This window comes from Pongo abelii, chromosome 7, assembly GCF_028885655.2.
Source record: "Pongo abelii isolate AG06213 chromosome 7, NHGRI_mPonAbe1-v2.0_pri, whole genome shotgun sequence".
Lineage (NCBI taxonomy): Eukaryota > Metazoa > Chordata > Mammalia > Primates > Hominidae > Pongo > Pongo abelii.
This window is the reverse complement of record NC_071992.2, coordinates 76,638,382-76,662,799: the sequence shown is the minus strand read 5'-3', so window position 1 is coordinate 76,662,799 and position 24,418 is coordinate 76,638,382. Positions and strand designations below refer to the sequence as shown.

At 35.3% G+C, this 24,418-nt stretch overlaps 1 protein-coding gene across 27 annotated transcripts in view; it reads left to right on the top strand.

Moving 5' to 3' along the window:
• Positions 1 to 24,418, top strand: part of ASPH (aspartate beta-hydroxylase) — a 228,227-nt gene that overhangs the window by 47,649 nt on the left and 156,160 nt on the right. For 26 of the 27 annotated variants that reach the window (XM_054561031.2, XM_054561034.2, XM_054561037.2 and 23 more), the window contains 1 exon segment: positions 23,221 to 23,313. In XM_054561031.2, coding sequence (XP_054417006.1) covers positions 23,221 to 23,313 — 93 coding nt within the window. 27 annotated transcript variants of the gene reach the window in all.

Here is a 24,418-nt window from a genome sequence, read left to right as displayed (position 1 = left end):
CTATGGATGCTATAAATGGTAATACTGCAATTATATTAACTCCAGAATTTCCTAAGTTAACTCCAGGTCTTAAGTGGGGTGGTGGTGGGGGGAGGGGAGAAGTTTGAGGAAATAAGCCTTTCTAGTTTGAATGAACAAATGAATGAATGTGTGTATAATCAACTCTCGATAAAATCTGGTTGGTAAATGAGCAAATCTGGAGGTTGTCAGAGTATATATCTTTTTTTCCCTGATACTGCTTTTACTCACTCTTCCTTTTACTGTCAACTGATTTTCCATTACTGTCTATTGATTTTTGACGATAAAATTTTGTCTTTCAACTCAACACTAATGAGAGAAAGGTAAACCTGGGTAGGGGCTGGTAGGAGTGGTGAGGATTGGTCAAATTGTGGCTTTCTTTTGACATTTGATTGAGAGTTGATTGTAAGGTGTGCATTTTAATGGACTTCTTTATTTTCCAAATACCGTTTCTGTAAACCTCTCTGACCTTGATGCACGTCGCTTTTGAGATCACCCTTCCTCCACTTCTTTTTTCCACCTAACTGCTCTCCTTATTTTCTCTCTCTTCCTTTATTCTTATGTAGGCCTGACCAAAGATGGCAGTACTGAAAATATTGATTCTCTTGAGGAAGTCCTTAATATTTTAGCAGAGGAAAGTTCAGATTGGTTTTATGGTTTCCTCTCATTTCTCTATGATATAATGACTCCTTTTGAAATGCTAGAAGAAGAAGAAGAAGAAAGCGAAACCGCAGATGGTGTTGATGGTACGTCACAGAATGAAGGGGTTCAGGGAAAGACTTGTGTCATATTGGATTTACATAACCAGTAACCTTGATTCAGGGACTGAAGTCATTGGCTAATGAACACCTGAAGCAGCCTCTTTTTTCTTTTCTTTCCTTGGCTTATGTAGGGCTTAATGTGCGGTGGGGCGGTTGTGATCTTACCGTGCAAGTCAACCATGTGATCTTGCCCAGTACAGCTACTAGCTAGTCCCTTGCTCCCTCAGCTCCCCCAACTTCTATTGAAGAAAATAGTACTCCTCATTCTTGTAGTCAGCTACAAAGTACACTGAAAATGATGTTCTTGGTGATATAATTGGTTTCTGTATCGTTTTGTTTCAACTCATGTATTCACTGAACTAAATTTGGACACTTAACAGCAAATTGTGTTGTGGTTAACCCTTGATGCTTGTCTTTCTAACACACTATTAATTACGATGATTCTAATGGATTTCATTATAAAAATATTTCTGGCATGATTTTTAAGTTAAATACTTCTCTGTTCTTTAACATGACTGATGTATAAAATGATGGTTCTTTACTAAGCTGATATTTTTTATTGTAATTTGTTTAGGTTTGTCAGATAGGTTCATACAAATTTCTATGTAAAATTCTGTGTTAATGGTGCTTTTAAAATAATTTAAAAATAACTCCATGTTTTTGCCTTAGAGTAAGTTAACACTGTTTTCAGATAGTAGCATGACATATTTCTGTCTATGAAAGCAAAATTTATTTAAATTTTATTTCCAAATATACATCCAGAGAAAGTAATTTGTATTTTTTTTAAAGTAGGCATATTACACAAGAGGGGACATGTGAATATGTATCTTAATGTTGTACATATTAAAATTATTCATCCTAAATAAGTCTTTTTCCATTTTTTCCTTCATTAACTTATTAATTGGATATTGATTTTGGCTTAGATATAATGTGATTTTTAGAATTATAAACTTATTGAAGTGGTAATTCCATTTAGGGCAGTAAACTTTTCCCATTAGAAAACCTTAAAAACATATTTGAATCAATTTCTTTAAAAATGAGTTTGCTTCAATAGTAACAAAAACAGTTGTAGCAGCTATATACAAAATGCATTTCTTAAAATGAGATTTCATCAGTTTCCCCTCAAGCAAAGCTCTTCTAGGGATAAGGAAGATAAGGAAAGGGATGTTACTTTTTGAAGGAGTGATGTTCCATGGTTTTAAATCTCTTCCAGCTTCTCTAAGATTTTACTTAGTGTTAGTTTGTCAGAGAGCTAAAAATTTGAAAATGCTTGCACTTCTTCACATTTTATTTAACTATAATTTCTACTTTTCAAATATTTCTTGTCTTCTATATCTAATCAAATTACTTTCAATAAGTGTATCATTCATCCATTTATTCTGAGGGGACTATGACAAATTTAAATTGTTAGAAATTACTCTTGTAGGCTGTCATAGTAACAGCCTGAAAGTAGCAGCCTCAAGTCAGCACGGGACATCCATCCCCCCTGCCCACCATTTACCTGTATCTGCAAATACTGTCCAATTTGCTAATCTTATTAAAAAGCAAACATTCTGTAGCTACTTTTGGATGTGGATATACACACTGGACAATAATCTCTTAAAGTTTAAATGACTATTAAAGCTCTAATTTGTCTTGCCCACACTAATGGGCAAATATGTTTTATTCTGTTAATGCAGAAGATAGCTGTTAAAGCTTCTGTTTTCAAATATTCAAGGACCTCAGTTAAGCTGTCACTTAGTAGCATGTTCTGCAACAAATGAGTATCATTCAGTAATGTTCCTTCTGAAAATTTATTCAGTCTTTGTATTTATTGTGTCTTCTGCTTTCATACTTGGGTACTATGAAATATCAAAGTTTATTAGGTTTAAATTCTAAAGGAATCTTCAGCCCCACTCAATGAAATTCACCCAGCCTAATTTCCGGGATATACTTTTTAAAGCAATCTTATTTGTTAACGTGTTGTTACTACTAACACTAGAAGATATTCGATTAATTGATAAGAAGTAAATAATTAAATTTTGTGTTAAAAATGTTTGAAATTATTAAATTTTCATCAGGCTTTATTTGCCATACTAATGCATATTTTATGTACAGAAATTAATTATGCTTTATTTTTGTAAGTGAAAAACAAGAATGTGGGATAAAAATTCGCTGCTTATTTTGTACCACCTCTCATTAGTTCCTCTGAAAGCCTCTGATGAAGGTGACACCCAGGTAGCTGACAAACCCCTGACTTCTGTGACTCCTGTCAACTTGTGCCTAAGGCTTGTGTGTGTGTGTGTGTGAGATAAAATAAAGGTGTTTGCCAAACTGCGCTATAAAGTATCTCGAAGCTGAACAAAATTACTTCACCTTAGTTTGATTTATTATGTATTGCTAAAATTCTTAATTTTCTAAGCGTGTATTTTCTGACTTTGTTTCATAATATAAGTCTTTTCCTACCTCATTTCTTTTAAACTTAAGAACTAAATTAAGGTAAAATCGTATCCCGTTAATTTGAATATTTATATAGTTATGGAATTTTAAGTTATACTGTATTTACTTTACCTTTTCAGAGTTGAGAAACTCTGTGGAACAGGCTCCGTGTTGAGATATAGTGTTGTCTCCTCAGAGTCACTGTTCTGGCTTCTTCGGATGCGCTGACATTTGTCCGATTGCAAAGGCGCTGGGTTCTCCGGAGTTTGGCACAAAAACAAGACAGCAGCACTTTGGGGATTCTTTTCAGCCCTTTAGCTTCCTTCAGCCTGCCTTGCTTTGGGACATGAGTGGTGGGTATAAGTCAGTTGGGGAAGTGTCTTCTGGGTGCCAATTTTACCCAGTCCTGAGGCGTGGCTGTCAGCCTGCTGCCCTGGGAATCCTCCAGACGCCTCAGTGCTGAGGACATATGGAATAGTGGGCTGTCCTGCTTTTTCATCTTGTCCTTGATTCTTTCTTTATTCTAGAAATTACCTCCCTGTCTTATAGAGCTGTATCCAGACATGAAAGAAGGACTATTTTCTGTTTGAATTGTTTTTATTTAGTTAGATAGAACAGATTGTTTGTTTACCCTGATGTTTGTGACTTAGAAGAATTATCAAAAAATTAGATCTAGCACAGCCAGTTATTCTTAATTTGGTCACTTGGCAGTTAACTTTTTGGGAATTGATGCTTCATGACCCTTTCTAAATAATCCGCTGGGCTAGCTCCTTAAGTCTATAAAACATACAAGAAATTTTCTGTGATTTGGCTGTGGAATCTTTGATCACAATGCATATTTGGAATACTTAAAGAAACTCAGTGACCCAGACTTTATTTTCATAAGTTAAATGATGGAACCAGTATTCAGAATTCACTGCCTTTGTTATTTGTTGAGATGACCCTGTAATACTTAGGAGTTAGATATTAAGTAGTTTGCAGACTCCTTGAAACTAGGAACCAGATCTTCGGTTTTATTTGAATTCCCCTTCAATGTGAAGCCCTGCATGTGATATTCATTAATATCATATGAATAATGTCATATGCTGGTGTGGGTCCTGATGGATGAGGAGTTACTCCTTGCATAATAAAATACTGAGTTTTTTTTTTTTTTTTTAAACTGGTTTAAATAAGTAAAATTATTGGACATATTTTTTGCAATAGAAATGACATTTTGAGTTTCTATAACAAACTAACCTATGCTAACAAAAGTCTTCAGGTGACCTTTCCAATCTCCAATTTGTATTTGAATCTGCATTTTACCTTTTTTTCTCTGTCTCTGGATGTAATCCCTTTCTGCTTATTTAGTCTTTCAGTTTTCTTATGTTCTGATCCTCCGTTCCCCACTTACTGTAGAGGGTTGGTGGGTTTGTAGCTTTTTCTTCTTCTTTTTTTAATCTGTACTATATTATTACGTCTATTTAAAAATAAAAAAGAAATTAGTGTAGTGTCCTGACATGCATTTTACTAAGAGTAGACATCCGTTCTAGAGGAACAGTCTGCCTGGCTAACAGGATGGTTACTCAGACATTTAGGGCCTCTTTTTGCTATGTGTAGTCAATGTTGAAATGATTATGATGTTCCAGTATGGGACAGAGGAAGATGAGAAGGCTCAAAGTGACTCACAGGTCTCACCAGACATGGTGAGAGTGGCTGAAATGACCTGAGTATGAAGTGATATCCAGACCAATTCTAGAGCTGTCTGAAAGTCTGAAGTAGCTACTTGTGTATGTGTAATGCAGCCAGTCTTCTAAAATCATGTCTGTTGCATGTGGTGTAACCACAGATCTATCCATTGGCTTAATGGTTCAAACATTTTAATTTCATAGAGAACATTTGATTTTGAAAATGTGGAATGGTGGCCTGAGGCAGTTGCCAAAATAGCATAAATTTCCTTTAGGCAACTCTCTTATGTTCTAAGGGAAGAATGTAAAACCTTTTTCCTAATTTCTGTGTAAGAATTCCCAAATAGTTGCCAGAGCTATTAACTATCATCACTTTAAATACTTACATCAAAATAAGTATAAAAGGACGAAAAGAAAGTAAATAGCATGGCAGTTGTTTTTCAGCATGTATTTTAAGCACATCCTAATGCTGCTTTGATTATTTCTTAAATTAGAATGTATTCTATTAATTAAAAACAACTTTTGTCTGAATGGATTAAGAAATACCAAGATGTTTCCATTTTTGCTCGAATTGATAGAATTTTCTTCATACTACTTGGAAACTATTTCTGAAGAGCCTTTGTGTTGTCATGAATTTTATTGATTAGTGGAATGTTCCCTTTTTTTCTTTTTTTTCCCTAGACATTAGCTATGGTAGTAAAGATAGAAAAGGAGAAAAGTAGCACATGCTTGTGGCATTTTGGCACTGTAGGGAGAATCTACATCAACCAAAGTTACAAATGATAAGAATTTAATTCTGTCAAGAATTAGGAAGAATAGAAAGGTGGCCCTTTCGTACCTGCCTTGTGGTTTTCCCTTAAGTCCACTTCTCTAATTCCCACAAACTAATATATTTTCCCCTCTACGTGCTGTCACTAATCTTGGATTACCACTGACCCCTTTCTCCGTTACTGTATTTCCGATTGTTGCTGGGGAAAAAAAAAATCTGCTATAAAGTTACCTGTACTGAGCCTCTGTCGGGGGCATGCTGCTCCAACAATTTCCCTTGTTAGCAGTCATTTTAAACTTTTCCTCAACCTTCCTTCTTCCAGGGTCATTTTATTCCTCTGTAGAGATGATTTTGCTTTCTGCTTTCCTAAGATAATCTAGTGTGCCTTCATTCCATTATTTTCTTCTCTCTTCCCTTTACAACGTTACTATCTCAGGATTTTTTTGAGCTATTGTTTCTTCTCTCATTCACTCATCGTTTTTTCAGACACTGCATCCTCTGGTTTCCAAAGCTAGCCCTTTCCACTGAGCCTGTACCTCCTCCTGACCTCATCACCTCTCTCCTGTTATGAACTTAGCTTCTTTTTCTTACAGACATGCCTGCGTTTCCTCGACCTTCAAAACAAAACCCTGGTAAAATTCTTCAAACTTTTTCCTTCTCTGTCCCCCTCAGAATCTAGGGAAACTCCATATATGATCAGTTTTCTTCTAAGGAAATGAGGAAGGCTGATGTGAGCACCCTAGATTTTTGGTCACCTTTCCTTCCACCTATGTTTTCTCATCACTGTGGCATGACTGCCTTCTCTACTGCTTGTAAAACTGTATTCTGAAGAACCTTAGAGGATATTTAGTAACTAACATAATAAAATAGTGCCCTTATCCTAAAACTTTGTTCATGCCTTCCTTCCTAAAACTGATCATTTCACTTTAAAAAAAAAAAAACACATTTCCTTTTTTTAAAAATTTAATTTCATTTTATTTTAAGTTCCGGGATGCAAAAAAAAAAATTTTTTTTTCTTTACTCTCTTTTTGTTTCATTGTTACTTAGGGACTCCTTTGTTAACTGTTTTTGGTGGTATACTTTTTTCATGTCTATATGCTTTTCTTCATAAACTGAATGTAATAATTGTTTAAATTATTAGCTTGGTCCTTGTTATGTCAAAAATATTGAAAAATTATTGGCTATGTTTTTAAGTTCAGAAAAGCATAAGATGATCCTTTGGAGTTTTATATCGTGCATCGCACTTTGTTCACGTGTTCATTTGTGTCACTGTAAGGATTTATACCCAAACCAAGAAAGTTTAAAATAAAGCACAGCACTGTTTATTTTTATATGTTTCACTAATCTGATGCTAATCTAATATTTTGGTTTATTCATGACAAAAGTTAACTCTAGTCTTTTCATCCATATAGCTCTTTTTACCTAGATCATAACAGTGGGGGTAGGGAGAGGGCAGTCTGGGTTTCCTCACTCTGCTTTTTAATAGGAAAATCTGAATCTGCTGTGGGAGAACATGCAGGAGTCAGGAGGGGAACATAGCGGTACTAGTAGTATATTTTAATGTTTTATGCTAATGTGTTTTACACCTTTGATACTACTCATATTTAAAAGTGGGTATTACAAGAATAGTTTTGATATTTTATTCTGAAATAAACTTTAGTGGAGAGTGATTGGAAATAGCACTCATTATTACTGGGTGATACACTGGTTTTGGCAGAGGTTAGGAAAGAATCAAGTTTTGTCTGGGAAAAATAATTTTTAAACACATGGGAATAAGTACTGATTATGGTTATCTATGTATTTCATGTAAGTGGACAAATATAACCATAGTCACTTGTTTCCATTTTTATGTTGTCAATGGTAAGAGATACTAATACATTTTTGAAGAATATTGACATTTCAACCAAAATAAATTACCATTCTCAAATGGATGACCTCAACTGATAGATACAAATTGCTATCAATAGTGAAAGGGGAGTTTTGAACAGTATAATAGTACAAACGTCTAATACTGAAAGTAGAAGTTTTGAGAAATGTACAAAGTGGGTTTTACAATTTACAGCTGGAAAAATGTCAGATGGCTTTGGGGACTTTCTTATGACCACACCTTAGACCTTCATTCTTTAGTGACAGGCTAAAGGCCACCATTCCTGAGGAGATGAACACTACATTGCACCTCCAACCCTAATGTGCCTAAGAAATGGATTGGCAACTTGGAATGGAACTTTACAAAGTTTGCCAGTACATAGCGTAAACCAGCCTTTATGTGACTGAGAGAATTGGGAAGATCAGTTCATTGGGATGCTAAGTACAGCCTGGTTGGAATAAGAGTTAGAGGTATATTGTTAGAGACTCAAAAATAAATCTATTAGCAGAACTTTCATTTGCCAAGAGAGGAAATAGAAAGCTATTGCAAAGTTTTTAGAGTGAAAAATGTAAAATGTATGTACATAATACTGTCATTCTTACTTACTCATATAATTTTTTAAAAGACAATGCGAACTGGTGGAAGAGCAGTGATTGTTCAAACAGTAAAGATGAACTCTATCAAAATATGCTATCCTTTTTTGAATGGCAAATGTGATTGAGTAGTGAAGTAAGGTCCTTGGTCCTTCACTCTAGTACTTTTAATTGATCATCTGTGACCCAAGTGGAAGTCTGTCACTGAATAGAAAATGCCATTTCCAGTGGCAATTAAGTATTTCTAATGCCAACAATTCTTAAAGATCTAAGCCAAATTGTGAAGTTTGTTAAATCATAGGCCAATTATAACGCATTTATCTGTTAAAGACAGTGAAAGGAAGGCTTTAAAGTGACAAATAAGAGAGATATTGGAGTATTTTTTAATGATGAATTTAAGTAACTTAACATATTTTATAGTGGCATTGATTTTACCTATTTAATAGACACTTATTTTTGAATTCCCTTAAATTTTCTGTTTATAACCTATTTTCATCTTGTAAATATCAACAGAAGGACCCAGTGGGGTAGCCAAGAGAAAAACTAAGGCTAAAGGTATTTTCATTTTTTCAAATTAGCCTTGAGTGAATCGAGTTTAATGTTTGAAAATGCATGACATTTTCTGGGAATGTTAATATTGCTGCTAATGCTAAACATTATTGCTTTTGAGTCTTGCTTGGGTGCAACTTTAGGTTATAAGTAGTTTTATCAGGATTTCATCAAAGGATTTTCTGCTTCAAGCCTATAATTTTAAGTCATTATCTTTTCATGTTATCAAAGCTTTGTAACAGTCTTTAAATTAAGAATGTATATATTATACAAATATCGTGTTATATTTGTTATGATGTATATATTAAATTTACATGTACACATCTTACCTTGTTCCCTAAAACCTTTCTTACTTTGGTTTTTTTGAATTACTTTTGGGAAAAAAAGATGAAGTCTTCAGTAATTGTTTTTATTTCTCCAAAAGCTCTCATGACACTCTGTCTTAGAGCACAGTGAAAGCTAGTGTGATTCAAATGTGTAGTTTTCAGTAAAATGAAAACGTGAATGTATAATGTAGAACCCTACATTACATTGACATAGAATTTGCTGTGTTTGATATTTTAATTCATTAAAAATTATTGGCCGGGCACGGTGGCTCACACCTGTAATCCCAGCCCTTTGGGAAGCCGAGGCGTGTGGATCACGAGGTCAGGAATTCGAGACAAGCCTGAGCAATATGGTGAAACCCTGTCTTAACTGAAAATACAAAAATTGGCTGGACTTGGTGGCAGGCACCTGTAATCCCAGCTACTCAGGAGGCTGAGGCAGGAGAGTAGCTTGAACCCGGGAGGCAGAGGTTGCAGTGAGCTGAGATTGCGCCATTGCACTCCAGCCTGGGCAACAGAGTGAGACGCTGTCTCAAAAAAATAATAATAATAAATAAGTTATTATACCTGTCAGCCATTTGTAGACTAACAGCTCAATATTACAGCCTGACTTTATATGCCAGTGGTTATTCTTGTTCATATGTTAGTAGTCATATTCTTTGTGGGTAGAGGCATGGGGGATGTGCATGTTTTTCTTTATAAGCCTGTGATATTCTTGTGATCATTTCATGGGCTTGGCATATTGTTTGTAGTTTGTTTTTTTGGTGAAATATGAACAGATGAGACTTACTGTGTGATTCACAGGGTTTTGTGATTTATATTTTAAGATCAGGAACTTTTAATGGTTTAACCTCCTATCTCTTCTGAATAATTTCTGGGGATGAAAACAATTTTCACCATCTTATTTTTATATAAATAATGGTGAAACAAATGGACAATAAAATGTTTTACTTCTTGATCTAGAGAAGCAAATTAAACATTAAAGACTGAATTTTTTAAAAGCAGTTTTCAGAATAAGACACGATAGCATTGCACATCCATTTTATACTTTTGCAATGCCAGTATCTATGTTACTATCCAAACAGCACTGAAGTAGAATGAAGACTCAGCATGATCCTGAATGAATACTATTCTGTATTCTTAAAAGACTATAATAAGGTTTTTTAGGAAGAACTGAAGAATCTCCTGGTTGATCACCAGGAAATTCAATTAATGGAGAAACCCTATGTGGTGTTTTTGTTTGTTAATCAAGGTTTTATTAGACAGCCTAGAAAGATACAGTACTTTTAGTGAGCACTGCAAATCTAATGCTCATTTTGAATACCATTTGTGCTGTGTAAGTTTTATGTGATTTTGATGGGCAAAAACATCTTTCACATTTTATTATATTAAAGAAATATTTCATTTTCTTTGTTTCTGCTTAAATGTGGCATTGTTTCTGCTTAAATGTGGCATTGCAAACACCTTACCTTATGATTTCTTCATGAGAGTACAAACAGATGAAATTCAGAGCTTTTGCTAACTGCTTTATCACCATGTAAAGCAAGTTGAAAGCAATACCTTCCATGAGATTTGGAATTAGCTGTGTGTTTCATTTAATTGCTCTCTCAACCCTATGAACTAGAAGACGTGTGTTAGCTTGAGTGGTTCTATGTGAATTAACAGGGAAATCATACTTAAAGGAATACTGATTTCATGATGAATATAAGCAGAAAGGGAATTCTAATTTTTCCTTTTAAATACTACAGATAATGATTTAAAAATGTCATACACATGACAATTTTTTGCCTAGTTAACTAAGAAAATGAAATTATATTTAAAGCTATTTACATATATTTGTCTTCAGAGAAGCACGTGTATTTTAAGGACATATGTTTTTGTTTGAGCTAAACATTTTAAATTATCTTTGTATATATTCTTACAAATTATGAAAAATTTGTTCTTACGTTGCCAGTGTTCCTTTAATTATAATTACAAAGTGTGAGTTAATACTTTGTGTAAAGTACTGCCTTCGTGGTGCACTCAGTTTTATAATATTGCATGTTAATGTTTTAAGACAAGGCATACTGTATTTCAAGAGGGAAAATATGACAAGCTTCTAGCATTTTTTAATAGTTGATATTTTATAGAGATTTGCATCTATTTTTAGCCACCATAAAGACTAGTGAATTAAAGTAACTTTCTGAATGTGCATTTCCTGTGTGTGGAGAGATAAAAAGAGAATACCTTTTCACTAACTTCCTGTTCTGTGATTAAGAGATCCTGTCAATAAACATTTTTTCCTTTAATTGGAAAATCTGAAAGTTAAAGAACTCACTAAAGAAGAGCTCAAGAAGGAGAAAGAGAAACCTGAGTCAAGGAAGGAAAGTAAGAATGAAGAGAGAAGAAAGGGGAAGAAAGAGGATGTCCGAAAGGATAAGAAAATTGCTGCTGCAGACCTATCCAGGAAGGAGTCTCCTAAGGGGAAAAAGGACAGAGAAAAAGAGAAAGTGGACCTAGAAAAAAGTGCTAAAACCAAGGAAAATAGGAAAAAATCAACAAATATAAAGGATGTTTCTAGTAAAATGGCATCCAGAGACAAAGACGACAGAAAGGAAAGTAGAAGTTCTACTAGATATGCACACTTAACAAAGGGAAATACCCAGAAAAGAAACTACTAAAACTCTGGCATCATCATCCCAGAACATGGTCATGTTCCAGATTGCAATTTGTTACAAAAAAGCATGGAAAATGTAATATTGCTCTGATTGGTGAGGGTGTGTAAATTAGCCATTGAATGTATCATTGGTGCTCAGCAAGTAAATTACCTGAAATTTAAATATACCGTCTCATGCTTCTAAATGTAAAAACATTTTTAAAATGTCATAGAATATGATGTAATAACTTCTATTTGTTGATCATGTATTCAGACAAATGTGTATGTATCATGAATTTTTATGGATTAATATATTGAATACTTTCATTGACGTTAAATAAGAATATTAAGATTTTAAATGTTATTTCTATGCATAATGCCTTGTAACTTTTTCAAGTGTGCTAAATACTCAGGGAGATGGATTTGCTCGTTGTTTTCTTCCCTCCTTCCCCTTCCTGCTTCCCTGTTTTTCTCTTTCGTGGGCACCTCCCCAGGCTCATGTGCCACCACCTTCCCTCCTCTCCAGCCCTCCCAGCCCTCCCTCAGCCTTTCAGGGGGCCGTTCCTCAGGCTTTTCATGGATTCTCCTTCCACTTTTCCCTCTTATCTCCCCTTTTCTAGTCTCCCTCACCAAGTCTTTTACTCTCTCCTTTCCTTCACTCCTCACCTCACCGCTGCCCCTCACTCCTGCATGCTTCTCACTCCTGACCTCCCTACAACAACCCCACCCTTCTCCCATCATCCAGCACATACTTAGTGCTTACCATGTACCACATACACTGCTCCGAGAACTCTGGCCATAACCGTGAATAAAGGGGAGAGTTGTATTTAGAAGAACAATTTCAGAACACTTTTATTTATGATACCTTTATAGTCTTAGAATAACTATAGAAAGGTTTTAATTATTTCAGATTAGGATGTACTTTCATTTTATATCACACTTTTTTTCCATTATTTTGGTTGAATGGCATACATTTTTCATATTTGTGTCATTATTGTTTACCATTTCTAAGGAATTGCAAATGTAATCTCTTCACTAGAGATCAGAATTTAGTACCTCAGAAAACATTTAATATAAAAGTGAAGTTTTAGTGAGAAATTAATTCTACAAATGGTTTGTACTATTCTATGCCTCAAATATTAAATATCTAATTGTGACTACTGTGAAATGCAGTTAATTGATAATGATAAAATCTCTGTGGTAGCATTTTTGATTTTCTTAATGTTAACCTTATTAACAACAGAATCAAAAATGCTACCACAAAGATTTTATTTTTTAAAACATATTTATTTACTTTTTTATGAAGATGTTAAAAACGAGATTTTTGACCTAATCAAAGATATTTCAACTCAGAAATGAGTATGTTTAAGTGTAAATATTTCTAAATGTATTGTACACCTTTTTCTTAGGTTAACGCCTTTTACTATTTAAAGTCAAATACTTTACGACATTTAGTTGACAGAAATTTCAACTCAATAGAATTATAAAACAGAGAAGAAATCCTAGAGAATATCTGATATCTCTAATATAATCCTGTTATTTTATTGCTTAAAAATTGAGGCCTGAAGATATTGTAAACTGATAACTTGGAGTTTTATGTTTTGATTAGTCAGGATTTTGCCATTTTTACACATTACAAGAACATAGTAAACCAAAAAGGGAATTTTACAGCTGCTTTGTTTGGCAGATACAGGGCACTAACTTCAGATGACTAGATCCCAAGTCTAGACCTGGAATCAGAGTTCTTTTTCCTCTTAGCTCACTTCCTAAGTCTTAACTATGCTGGTTTCTGCCTGACTTATTCTATTTGGAGATGCTACCACTTGATAACCAAGATGGCCCTCAGCAGGCTCCAGACCAGTCTTTCTAACTTTTACCAACCCCAATGCAGATGGCTCTGGGACAGAGAATTCCGGTTGGCCTGGTTAGGCCTGGTGAACATCTGGGACCATTTTTGTAGTTGAGGATGGTGATTCTTCCCAGGCGCACACCTGTGCACAAAGCTTTGGAATGGGAGTTGAGTGGGTCCCACTCAAACTTCATCAAACGTAGGGCTTCTGGGACAAGAAAGTGAGGCTTTGAGAACCGGATAGAAGAAGAAGCAGAACATGTCCCCCAGGCATATGAAAGTTACACGATTCTCAAACCATATCCCCGTGTTAGATCTTTTCTCCTGAGATAAATGGAATGTTTTTTTAAAACTTATGTACAAAATTTTAAGTGCTGTCTTCGCTAAAGATTTTTTGTTCTGTCTTGAAGAAGGGCAAACAATTATAAGTGAATTTGTTGAGAGCATTCTGGTAATTTTTACCTTAGTTTTTAAGTTCAATGGCTATGTGGCAGAAAATACATAAATACTAAATTCTAAACAAATGAGTGAAAATATTTTGGAATAACCTAATCATCAAAAGCACATAAGAATTGTCTATTGCTATTTAGTAAAGTACTTTGAAATGTTTTGGCTATCTCATTGATTTTTCCTTTGACTGTTAGCTCAAGAATTGAAACACCTCAACTAAAACATTTAAAGATCCTTTAAAAGCACTTGTAGACTAGAACTTGATTTATTTTTTCCCTTCTCTCTTCTTTTTCCCTTTCCTTCTCTTTTCTTTCTTTTTGTAAATGTTTTAACTAACTTTTATTGAAGTTGAAGTCACACTTTATCCAACTGCATGAACATTTAAGCTTCAACTAAAAACAAGCTTTCAGTCATGATTAGTGGGTTAAAATCATGCTTGCACTCTCAGTTTTACACTTTTTATTCAGTAGGTTGTTATTTCTGTATTGTTTGCTTCATATTGTCTTCTAAGTATAATTAAAACCAGAAAGGTTACCTTTTTAAATAAGCCAGTTACAACAGGGACAAAAAATTCACAATACTAAGTAGTTGGGAGTCAGAAGCTGTTTTTGGGAAGACCTGAAAAGGGAAAATTAAGTACTAAAAATGTAAGTTTATTTTGCCATATCCCTAACAACATTTGATTTAAATTATATTGTGACTTGATACTTACAAATCTTTTAAATGACATTATTGGCATATTTTTCTTAAACTTTGTAAGAAAAAGATAACATTTCACATTTTAGTAGCACAATCATTGTGAAGAGATCGTCAATTTTGTGAAAATATTTGAGTGCCAATCAATTTTTCCAGGATGATCTTCTATCCTTTAATATTTAGATACTTCCTTTTGAAGCACTTACATCATCATCGAATTTTTTTGTCATTTGTTGTGTCATCTAATTTCTGTTTCATTTTCTAATGGCTTCATATGTGAATGAATTTTAGTTATTCCTAACATCAATGGTAGTCACTGTTTTGAATTTTTTTTTTTAAACAAGACTTTCAATTTTACTTTATAGGTAATTTGCATTGTATATAGATGATCCTCTCAAAATTTCACAATGAGAGACTGATGAAATTGATATAAATCCATCAGCATGAACACTTAAATTAATCCAGAGGACTACTTAAGTTAATTCTGTTGGTGGTTGCTTTATTGAGAATATTTTGTATTATGACCTGCTTAGCTATGCAAGTTTGTAACTTCAGAGGTCCTCATAATGATACTTGGATAATAAAGATTCCCCATAGACACTTCCATTGAAAAAGAAAGGAAGTAAACAAGTATCATTTTTCATTTGAAATGTTTTAAGTTAACTGTAATGTTATTGTCCATGAAATGGATCTGGTGACTTAGGCTCTATCTCCTGACATTGATTTCTTTCTCCTGTGTCCGCAATTATTTCTTCTCCTGTTAATGCCCACTGGTAATAATTCTCAAAATCGATTGCTCAGAATATTCCATTGTAAAATGCATCTTGGAAATGGTTGTTTTCCTCATTTGTAAATTGAAGACAATGCCTGTTCCTCAAGGTGGTTGTGAGAACCAGTCAATGTTGCATATGTGTAAACAGCCAGCACATGGTTGGGCAGTCAGTTTTCCTTTATCATTGGTAGAATAAGATTAATAATACTCAACCAAAATGTCTCAGTCAGGGGTTAAAAACTTGGAAGCACTGAAACTGTGCTTCCTATTCCTACTTAGGTCAACAGATTGCAAAACAAATATTTAAGTCCTTTATCCTTTGTAATGAATGTGTCTTTGTGAAATGAGTATAGTGGAACCTGATTTATTCTACTGCGATCATTGAGGGGGCAAATGCAAATAATTATAAATGTCGCACATGAGTGAAGCCGTAAGAATGCTTAATTTTTAAAAGAATATTGTGACAACATGAAAACACAAGATATAAAGGCTAGAAAAAAAGTTATGAAATAAACTATAGCCTTAAGTATATGGTACAATCGAGAAGCCTAATAACCAGCCTAATTGTGAAAAAGCTTACATTTGTTTTGTATTCAGAGCACATTTTTCCATAGATGAGATTTTATGGTCTTCAGAGATTTTTTTTTTTACTCTGGTCCACAAAAATTGATTTAATTCTAATATCCAGTTCTGCAAGTCTCATTGTAACTATGTTTCTATGGAAAATGCATTTATCATTCTGCCTTGGGATATTAGGAATATATTTAATTTTACTTTTGAATGTTCTCCAGAATTTCTTTGGTTACATCCATGGTGTTAAATTCATTCAGATACCTTACATGGGCAAAAATCATGGATTGGCTCACATAATTGTAAAGCCCAGGAGTAGTTTTGGCTTTTTTCTTTTGTTATGCTGGATCTAGGTGCTCGAACAATGTTCTCAACCTACATCTGTCTATGGACCCTCAGGAATGTTGGCTTTCTTCTCAGGCAGAGTCTTGTATGCTCATCTTCAACCCTACTCCTTATGGGGTGGGAGATAAGAAAGCTGTGATTGGTGACACCCTGGGATATGTGAGTGCCCACTTTTAAACTGTTGGGTAAAGAAAAATTGGATTCCCCTAAGGAAGTTAGTGTGTTTTTACCAGAAGGAGGAGGAATTGGTGCACTGAAAGCAGGCAGATGATGGAATTTGTTTCCCCTTTTTCTACCCATCCCATTCCTACTTCTCCCCCTGCCCAAATACAGAGAGGTGAATAGGATGGGACAAAATAGGTATTTCAAAATAAGAAGCTGTGGAGCTAAACATTGGGTACTCATGGGCATAAAGATGGAAACAGGAGACACTAGAACTTCTAGAGAGGGGAGAGAAGAAGGGCAACAAGGGTTGAAAAACTAACTATAGGATACTATGCTCATTACCTGAGTGATGGAATCATTCATATTCTAAATTTCAATATCACACAATATACCCATGCAGCAAACTTGCACGTGCTCCTTGAATCTAAATATTAAGTTGAAGTTATATTTAAAAATTAAAAAAAAAAAGCTAGGGAGAAGAGAGAGATCTTATTCCAAACAATTATTGGTCAACAATAGTTTTAGACCATTGAAAGAATATAAGAGAATGTTGACCTGATAATAAATATTGCCATTTAGATGTCAGGTGATAAAGTTTATTTTGTTGTTAAGCTCTCTCCATTTTGCCCCATTCAGTTTAAAAGGAAAGTTTTTGTGTTTAGGAAACTAGAGGATGGGTGATATGTAGCAGACCCATAAGGTTATTTTCATGAAAAACCTAGCTTGGGCTAATCTGAAAGATTCCTCAATAACAGTCTTTAGTGTCTTATCCTTTCTTCTCCATTTGCCTAAGAATATAATTGTATAAGCTGGATGTTTATTCCTTGGCTATCATTTTTACCTAGGAATCGATTTCTGAAAGAGCTCTGTAAGCCCTACAAAGCAGAAAGTCATCCATTTCTTTTTTCTTTGTTCTCATTTAGTGCCTTATTTGATTTCACTTTGTGTATCTATTTATTGCTCCATGTTAAGTCAGGTATGCATACATCATAGAAGTCTGCCTCTCATTTCCATCTTCTTTGCCTTATGTATCACTTCTCTTGTGTCCTATTAGAGGGAGATGATCTATGCTTAAAGCTGTTGGGTTATTTTTGATAATTATATAACACCTACATGCGGTGTCTATAGTTCCCATTTATTGATTCAACTAATATTTCTGAGTATCTACAGCATGCTGGGGACTGGGCAAGGCATGGGGGATACAAGAGATTGAGGTGGCTGCAATCCCTCCAGTGAAATGCTACAAAATAAGCAAGGGGCTGAGAGAGAAAGTAATGAGACTGGAACGATTGTCAGTACAGCCCACTAGTCCCTCTGCCTAGAACGTGCTCCTGAATGTGCTCCTGCTCTGTGTGATGGGCTGCCTTTGTCTCTCCCACGGGACCCAGCCCAGTCATCACCTCTGCATTCAGACATCTCTGACCCTCCCAAGGGCTGCACCCCACACACTCCAGTTATCGCACTCATCACCTTGCCTCATTCTTGGACTTTGCTGCCGGACTACGATTTATCTCGAGCACCTATCCTAGTAACTGACACTAATAGGCATTCAATGTTTGTTTGTTGAATGGTGAATATACAAAACAAATTATCTAAAAATATTTCAGGTGTATATATACCGTTGAAGAATATTAGGAAGAAGAAAACCGTGTGTGTGTGTTTTTGAAGAACCCAAAAGATTGTTCAGTAATTGCAGTGTTTTAACTACCTTGGAAGTTGCCTGTGACTGGCAGGGAGGAGGTGTAAAGATTTTTTTTAGAAGAAATAAATGAAATGGTAAATTTTTGGAAAAATACTTATTTAAATTATCTCATTTAATTCTTAAAGCCCTTCTTAGGGGTCCTGTTTTGTCCCCTTTTTGCATTTGTGGAAACCAAAAAGTGTAGCTGCGGTTAACACTGAGATAGAATTCAAATGGAATTCAAAGGCGTCCTGTTGTCCCAGGTGCCTGAACTTACACACCATGCTCAGTTGCATGTCCTTGAACTGTATTTTTCATGATGTTAAAGTGAGTCCACTCTCACCAGTCTTTGTTGAGTCCCTTCATTGGTGCTGAAACCAGGCTCTTGGGAACCTTATTGGCAGTGTTTAATTCTTTTGTAATTTATGTCTGTTTGAAATCTGTCTGTCCAGCTTGGGTTACTTGAAGATGCTTTGGATCTGGAATGGCTCTTACTGCGTATCATGGGGCAGCTTTCAATACCTGGTAGTCTCAGAATTTTGATAATTTCCGAGACTGCTGTTGGTATACTGAGGAAAATCTGTATTCACTGATTACACAAGCCAGGAGCAACAACGAGGATTAACATGGTTACCTAGTATGCATGCCTTTCTGGCATATTGATTTTCCAGAATATTTCTCAAATTTCATATACCTATGAGCCTTATTCTTGGGATAAATTGACTTATACTGCTAGACTCCTTGCAATTGAAACAGTACCACTTACCCTGAGCACAGATAACCATACCTGGAGTAACCTGGATTAGTAAGGACACGTTTTCTTTCATCTGTACACCTTTGAATTAGTAAACCAAAGATTAAAACACTAATTTAAAAAAACTTTTTAGCTTTTTAATGGGCTAGGTGTATGAAATTCTATGAAACAAAATAAGTTTATAATTGTTTCCCAGGTTTTGTTGAGGGAGTGGCTTGCTTATAACTCTTACGAGAAGTAAATCCTTTGTGTTCCCTCAAGTTACAGCCCTTGGATCCAGCATCCAGGGCCTTTCTGATATGCACACCTCTCTTGGTGCCTCAGCCACCTTTCTTCTCCTTGGCGCCAAATATGTTCCCAGTTGAGGAATTTCATACAGTCACATGCCTAATGCTATCATTTTGGTTAAGGATAGACTGCATGTATGATAGTGGTCCCATAAGATCATAGTGCCATATTTATACTGTACCTTTTCTGTGTTTAGATACACAAGTACTTTGTGTTACAGTTGTCTGCAGTATTTGGTACAGTACGTGCTGTACAGTTTTGTAGGCTGGGAACAATAGGATATTGCATACTGTCTAGGTGTGTGGCAGACTATACCTTCTAAGTTTGCCTGGGCACACTGCAATGTTCCCACAGTGGTAAAATTTCCTAATGGCACATTTCAACATGTATTTCCACACATTACTCAGAATGTATCGCTGTTGTTAAGCAACACATGACTGAACATGCAGTTCCCTACCCGAAACACACGTGTAACTTATATAGCCATGTCCCTGATTTCCTTCAGGGTCTGTTCACATGTTATCAGTGAGTCCTTTTGCCAAAGTATTATGAATAGTCCCCACCCCCCACTTTTCCCTAATGTGCTCCCTGTTCCGTGTCTTCCCCGTATCATCTGTCCCCATCCAATATACTCTAAATAGTTCATATTTCTTATTTTTTAAATTGCTCTCTCCCCTGGAAGGTAGGTGTGTCGTTTTCATTTACTGTAGAATAATGCCTTGAATTAATAAGTGCTAAATATTTGTTGAATGATTGAATGCAACATACAATTTAGTAAGTTTACAACTACTACATATTTATGGAAAGAAATATATTGATTCTTTCTCATTATGGGCAGCAGTGAATAAAGTAAGCTAATCCTGGGCTTGGGTATTTGTGTCATTTATCATATTTGCTATGAGTGGTTGATTTAAAGTGCTGATTTCATTTGCTTTTCATAGCTTCATTTAATTTTAATTAAAATTTGAGGGGCAATTATATAGTGATTAAATGCAAATGTTTTATAATTTCCACATTTATCTGATGAACCTAAAGAACTAAAACCAAGGTATGTTTTAAGGGAATTAATGTGTTTTCCAAATCATGTTGTGGCCATTGCTGTGGACTGGCAGTATCTATTCACCATACGTAATGACTAGAAGGCAGCTGTGGACACCCTCTTCCCTTGGCAGAGCAGGAATGGAAGTGGGTCCCAGTCCTGATGATTAACACTGAAAAGGAAGACTGCTGGCAGCTTCTGGAAAAGATTTCCTCAAGCCTAAGAAAGAAGCAGAGCAAGAGATGCTCCTTTTGCTTCTGGACATCGCCTTGTCTGAAAAAGAAGCTTGCAGCTGGGGAGCTCTGATTGCCAGCCTGAGGGTGAAGCTTGACCTGCGATGCAGTCAGCCGCCTCCGCACTTCTTGTTTAGTTAGATGATAAATTTCCTTCCTGCTCAACCATTATAAGCTGGCAGTTTGGTAACTGCAGCCCCAGGAACATCAAAACCGACACATCTCATGTCATAACCTAATTTTGAATATTTATTTCATTGCTACATTGTTGCCACTTGTACCTCATAATAAATCCATTTTGAAAACCTTTCCTATGACTGAATTGAGCTTATATGCATTTACTTTTCTTGATTCATTTTCGCTTGCTTTTTCCCTCAAATTTTAGAACTAAAATGAGTTTGGGTGGCAAAAAGTTTTTTGGAAACACTGAAATAAAATCTTGTAGGGCAAATTCTTCCATATGGATTGTTAAAGCAATTGTAGTCTAGAATGTGTTTTTGTTAAGTTTCAAAAAGTTTATAGAGGTCTGGAGGAGGAGATACAGTAATATGATCTCAGCTTCTTTGAAGTTTACAATTTTTTTTTGTACTGATTTCATATCTGGAAATAGCTATGACCAGGTATTAACAATTTTATAATACACCTTCCACTTTGGACAGGGTAAAAAATTCAATATTTTTTGCTCTGTGCTTTTGCTTTCTCCTGTTTTTCCTATGTTTTGCAATTTCAATTTTAGAGACAAATAAGTTCAAGTTGGTTAGAGAAAGCTGACTCTCGGGCATTGTATGTCGGAATGTTGGTATACTAGTAGTATTTGAACACGTAGCATTATGATTTTTTTTTCAAATGAAACTTCAAAACTCATTAAGAATGGGGTTTTCAGGCAGTTTAAATCTTTATCGTTTGGTGAGAAAACATTTCATTGCTTGTATAACACATGGAACACAGTTTGAGAGCCTGCTACAGTGGGGTCAGTGAAGGATGACCCTGTAATTTTTCATTCAGACAGATAGTTTTGAGAGTGAAATAATTTCAGGACAGCAGACATAAACTGGGAGTGTCTCAGGCAAACTAGACTCATGGCACTGAAATGGTGGATGCTGGAGCAGAAATATGGATCTCTGGTACATAGGAGTAGAGAAGTACTAATGTGAGTCCCCTTCCCTCTTCTACTCAGCTACTGGAGTGCACCTAAGAAGCCCTGGCCCTGCAGGGAATCTCCACAGCCATTTAGACTTAGCAGAGTAACACCACTGGATGTATTCAGCCCTTCAGCAAGTGTTCATTGAGCAATTGCTATGTGCCAAGTGTTAGCTGAGGTGCTGAGAGCACAAAGATAAATTACTTGATTCTTGAGATTCTTAAGCTTTTTCCCATTCATTCAGCAGAACTTGGCAATGAATCATTCCATACCTGTTTCATTAACAGTTGAGAGATGTAAAAATGATTATTTAAATGGTAAAAGGGAGGGCAGCCCTAAATTTGAATTTGAAATGTGATGTCTTTTACTAGGACTTCATCTCTACCCCCTCCTCCCTGAACTTGAACTACAATTAGGACCTGTGTATAATCCCTTTGCAGCCTGTCTTACAGTTAGAGGTAACTTAGGTATAGAACACAACTGTATGTGTTGGTGTCAGGTGTACTAGTGGTGAGTTTTGTGTGGAAATAGTGTTGCAAATGGTAACTAGAGGAAATGTAAGTGATGTGGCAGGGTCCTGTGTATCTGTCTCTGTTTTTTTTAAGATTTGGGAAGAGGAATGTGGGAGTATGTTTTTGTCAATAAAAGAAACATGAAGAGACATAGGAAAAATAAAAAAGAAGAGTAATACATCGAAATGAGAATTTTCCAGACCACATTAGTGTGCATAGATGAGCTGCACAGAGCTGCTTAAGATTAGAACACTGCCCTTCACATCACCGTGACCTTCCTGCTGCAGGCTGTCCATACACAGTGACTACTCTTGGTAGGAGATTCTTAATGAGGTCAGGAGGAGTTCAGGATCAGCAAACGGAATCTTTAACTCTTGAATTTAGCTGTTTTCTAAATACTTGGATTTAATTGAGGACCTATTTTAATGTTCCACATACAAAATATCAAATAACTTCAAATAACTAACTTAATATAATAGATTTTAGACTGGCCTTGACTTTAAAATCAGTTTCATGTTAACATATCCTGCTGTCTTATTTTTCTTAGGACTTGTAAAAGGGAGAAGAACTTTTAAATTTTCATATATTTTAGCTGTTACAGAATAATATGATTACTTATAGGGGTTTCCTTTAGAAGATAATAAATAGTTATGTATGATTTCTTTTTCTTTTTAACTGTTTTTCAAGTAGAATAAATAATTATATAAGTGAAAACATCGAGTGTACCTGAATAACAGAAAGTTCAAGTGCATCTTAGTTGCCTCATTGCTGAATTCAAACTGCAGGACTTAGGAATTAATCGCTTATGAACACAAAAGGAGCTTGAACTCATATTGAACTTTTGGCAGGTTTAGACATGACTATTTTAGAGATTCATGAACATTTAAACAATGATTTTGTTTTAATTTGAAGTGAAAAGCTAACTAAGACAAAGAGATATATTCAAGGCTCATGTGAAGTTGAAGAGCAAACTATTTTCCTACCTCACTTTTTAAGCATACAATTTTAGAAACTATTAATTACCTGCACTATTAATTAAATGTTTGAAAATATTATTTTTCCTGGTTTAATGTGACAGAAAACCCCACAAAAACTCAAGTTAACTTTGTGAATAAAAAAATGCAGGACTTAAAGAGAGATCTACTTCAGAGCCAGCAGTCCCGCCAGAAGAGGCTGAGCCACACACTGAGCCCGAGGAGCAGGTTCCTGTGGAGGCAGGTAAGCTTGTCCTCATCCTCGAGTCTCGCCCAGGTGTGCCAGATCCTGACAGGTATCCCCATTTACAGAATCATGTTTTACCTGGAATTTGTTTCACATCATTTACAGAATAATTAACTACTTTTTTTCTCTTCTGAAATTATGTAGTATTTTTCTAGTAGAAATTGGCACAGGATAATTTTAATTTTTAAGATCAGCTCTAAGGCAGACAGTTGTTCTTTGTCCAAAACCACACATTTAGGAACGTCATGAACTGAATGTTGTTTCTTGATTCCAGTTCCAGCACTACTGTACTATATTACCGTGAAAGTAAAAATACACACAATTCTACACTAGTGTTATCATTTGTCACGTGATTTTAATAGAGTAGATCTAGTGGTTTCTCAGTCTTTTTTATATGAGGGTCTCCTGTTTATTTTAAAAGACTTCCCAAACCTCCTTGTGGTCATCTGTGGAGCCTGTTTTGTGTTTACATGGGTTCACAAATCAAGCATCTCCATAGTTACCCCAAAGCCTATGACTATAGGTAGGAAAATCGTGAAATATTTTAATAAGTTAGTAAATCTAATACAGTCTCTAAATCTCTGGTTTTCTTATGCCACCTATTGGAAGTTTAAGGAATGACACTACATATTTACTGAAAACTTAAGTACTGAATCCAAATGGTACTTTGGCTGATTTTTTCAGTGTGTGCTGAGGAATAATATTTGATTTTTTTTCCTTTAAGGCCAATATGTTGCTCTGAGTTTTATTATTTGTTGAATTTTTAATCCTAGGACAATGTATTCTCTCTCATTCCTGTAGAATTGCTATGATCATACCATAGCTCCAGAACAGACAGTAACTTTTAAAAAGTTTTATAATTTAATGTGTGTTTGGATTTAGCACCTCAAATTTTACTTTGTACTAAAATAAAACCCCTCTAGACCCCCACATTTCTTTTTTCTGCCACCCAATCCCTCTCCCCTCTACAATAGCCACGATTTTGAAAGAAGAATCCACAATTACTTTTTTACCTTATTTTTCATTCATTTTTTTAACCCATTACACTCTGGCTTCTGCATCTTCCAATCCCCTCCAGAGGAGAGAAGGAGTATTTGCAAAA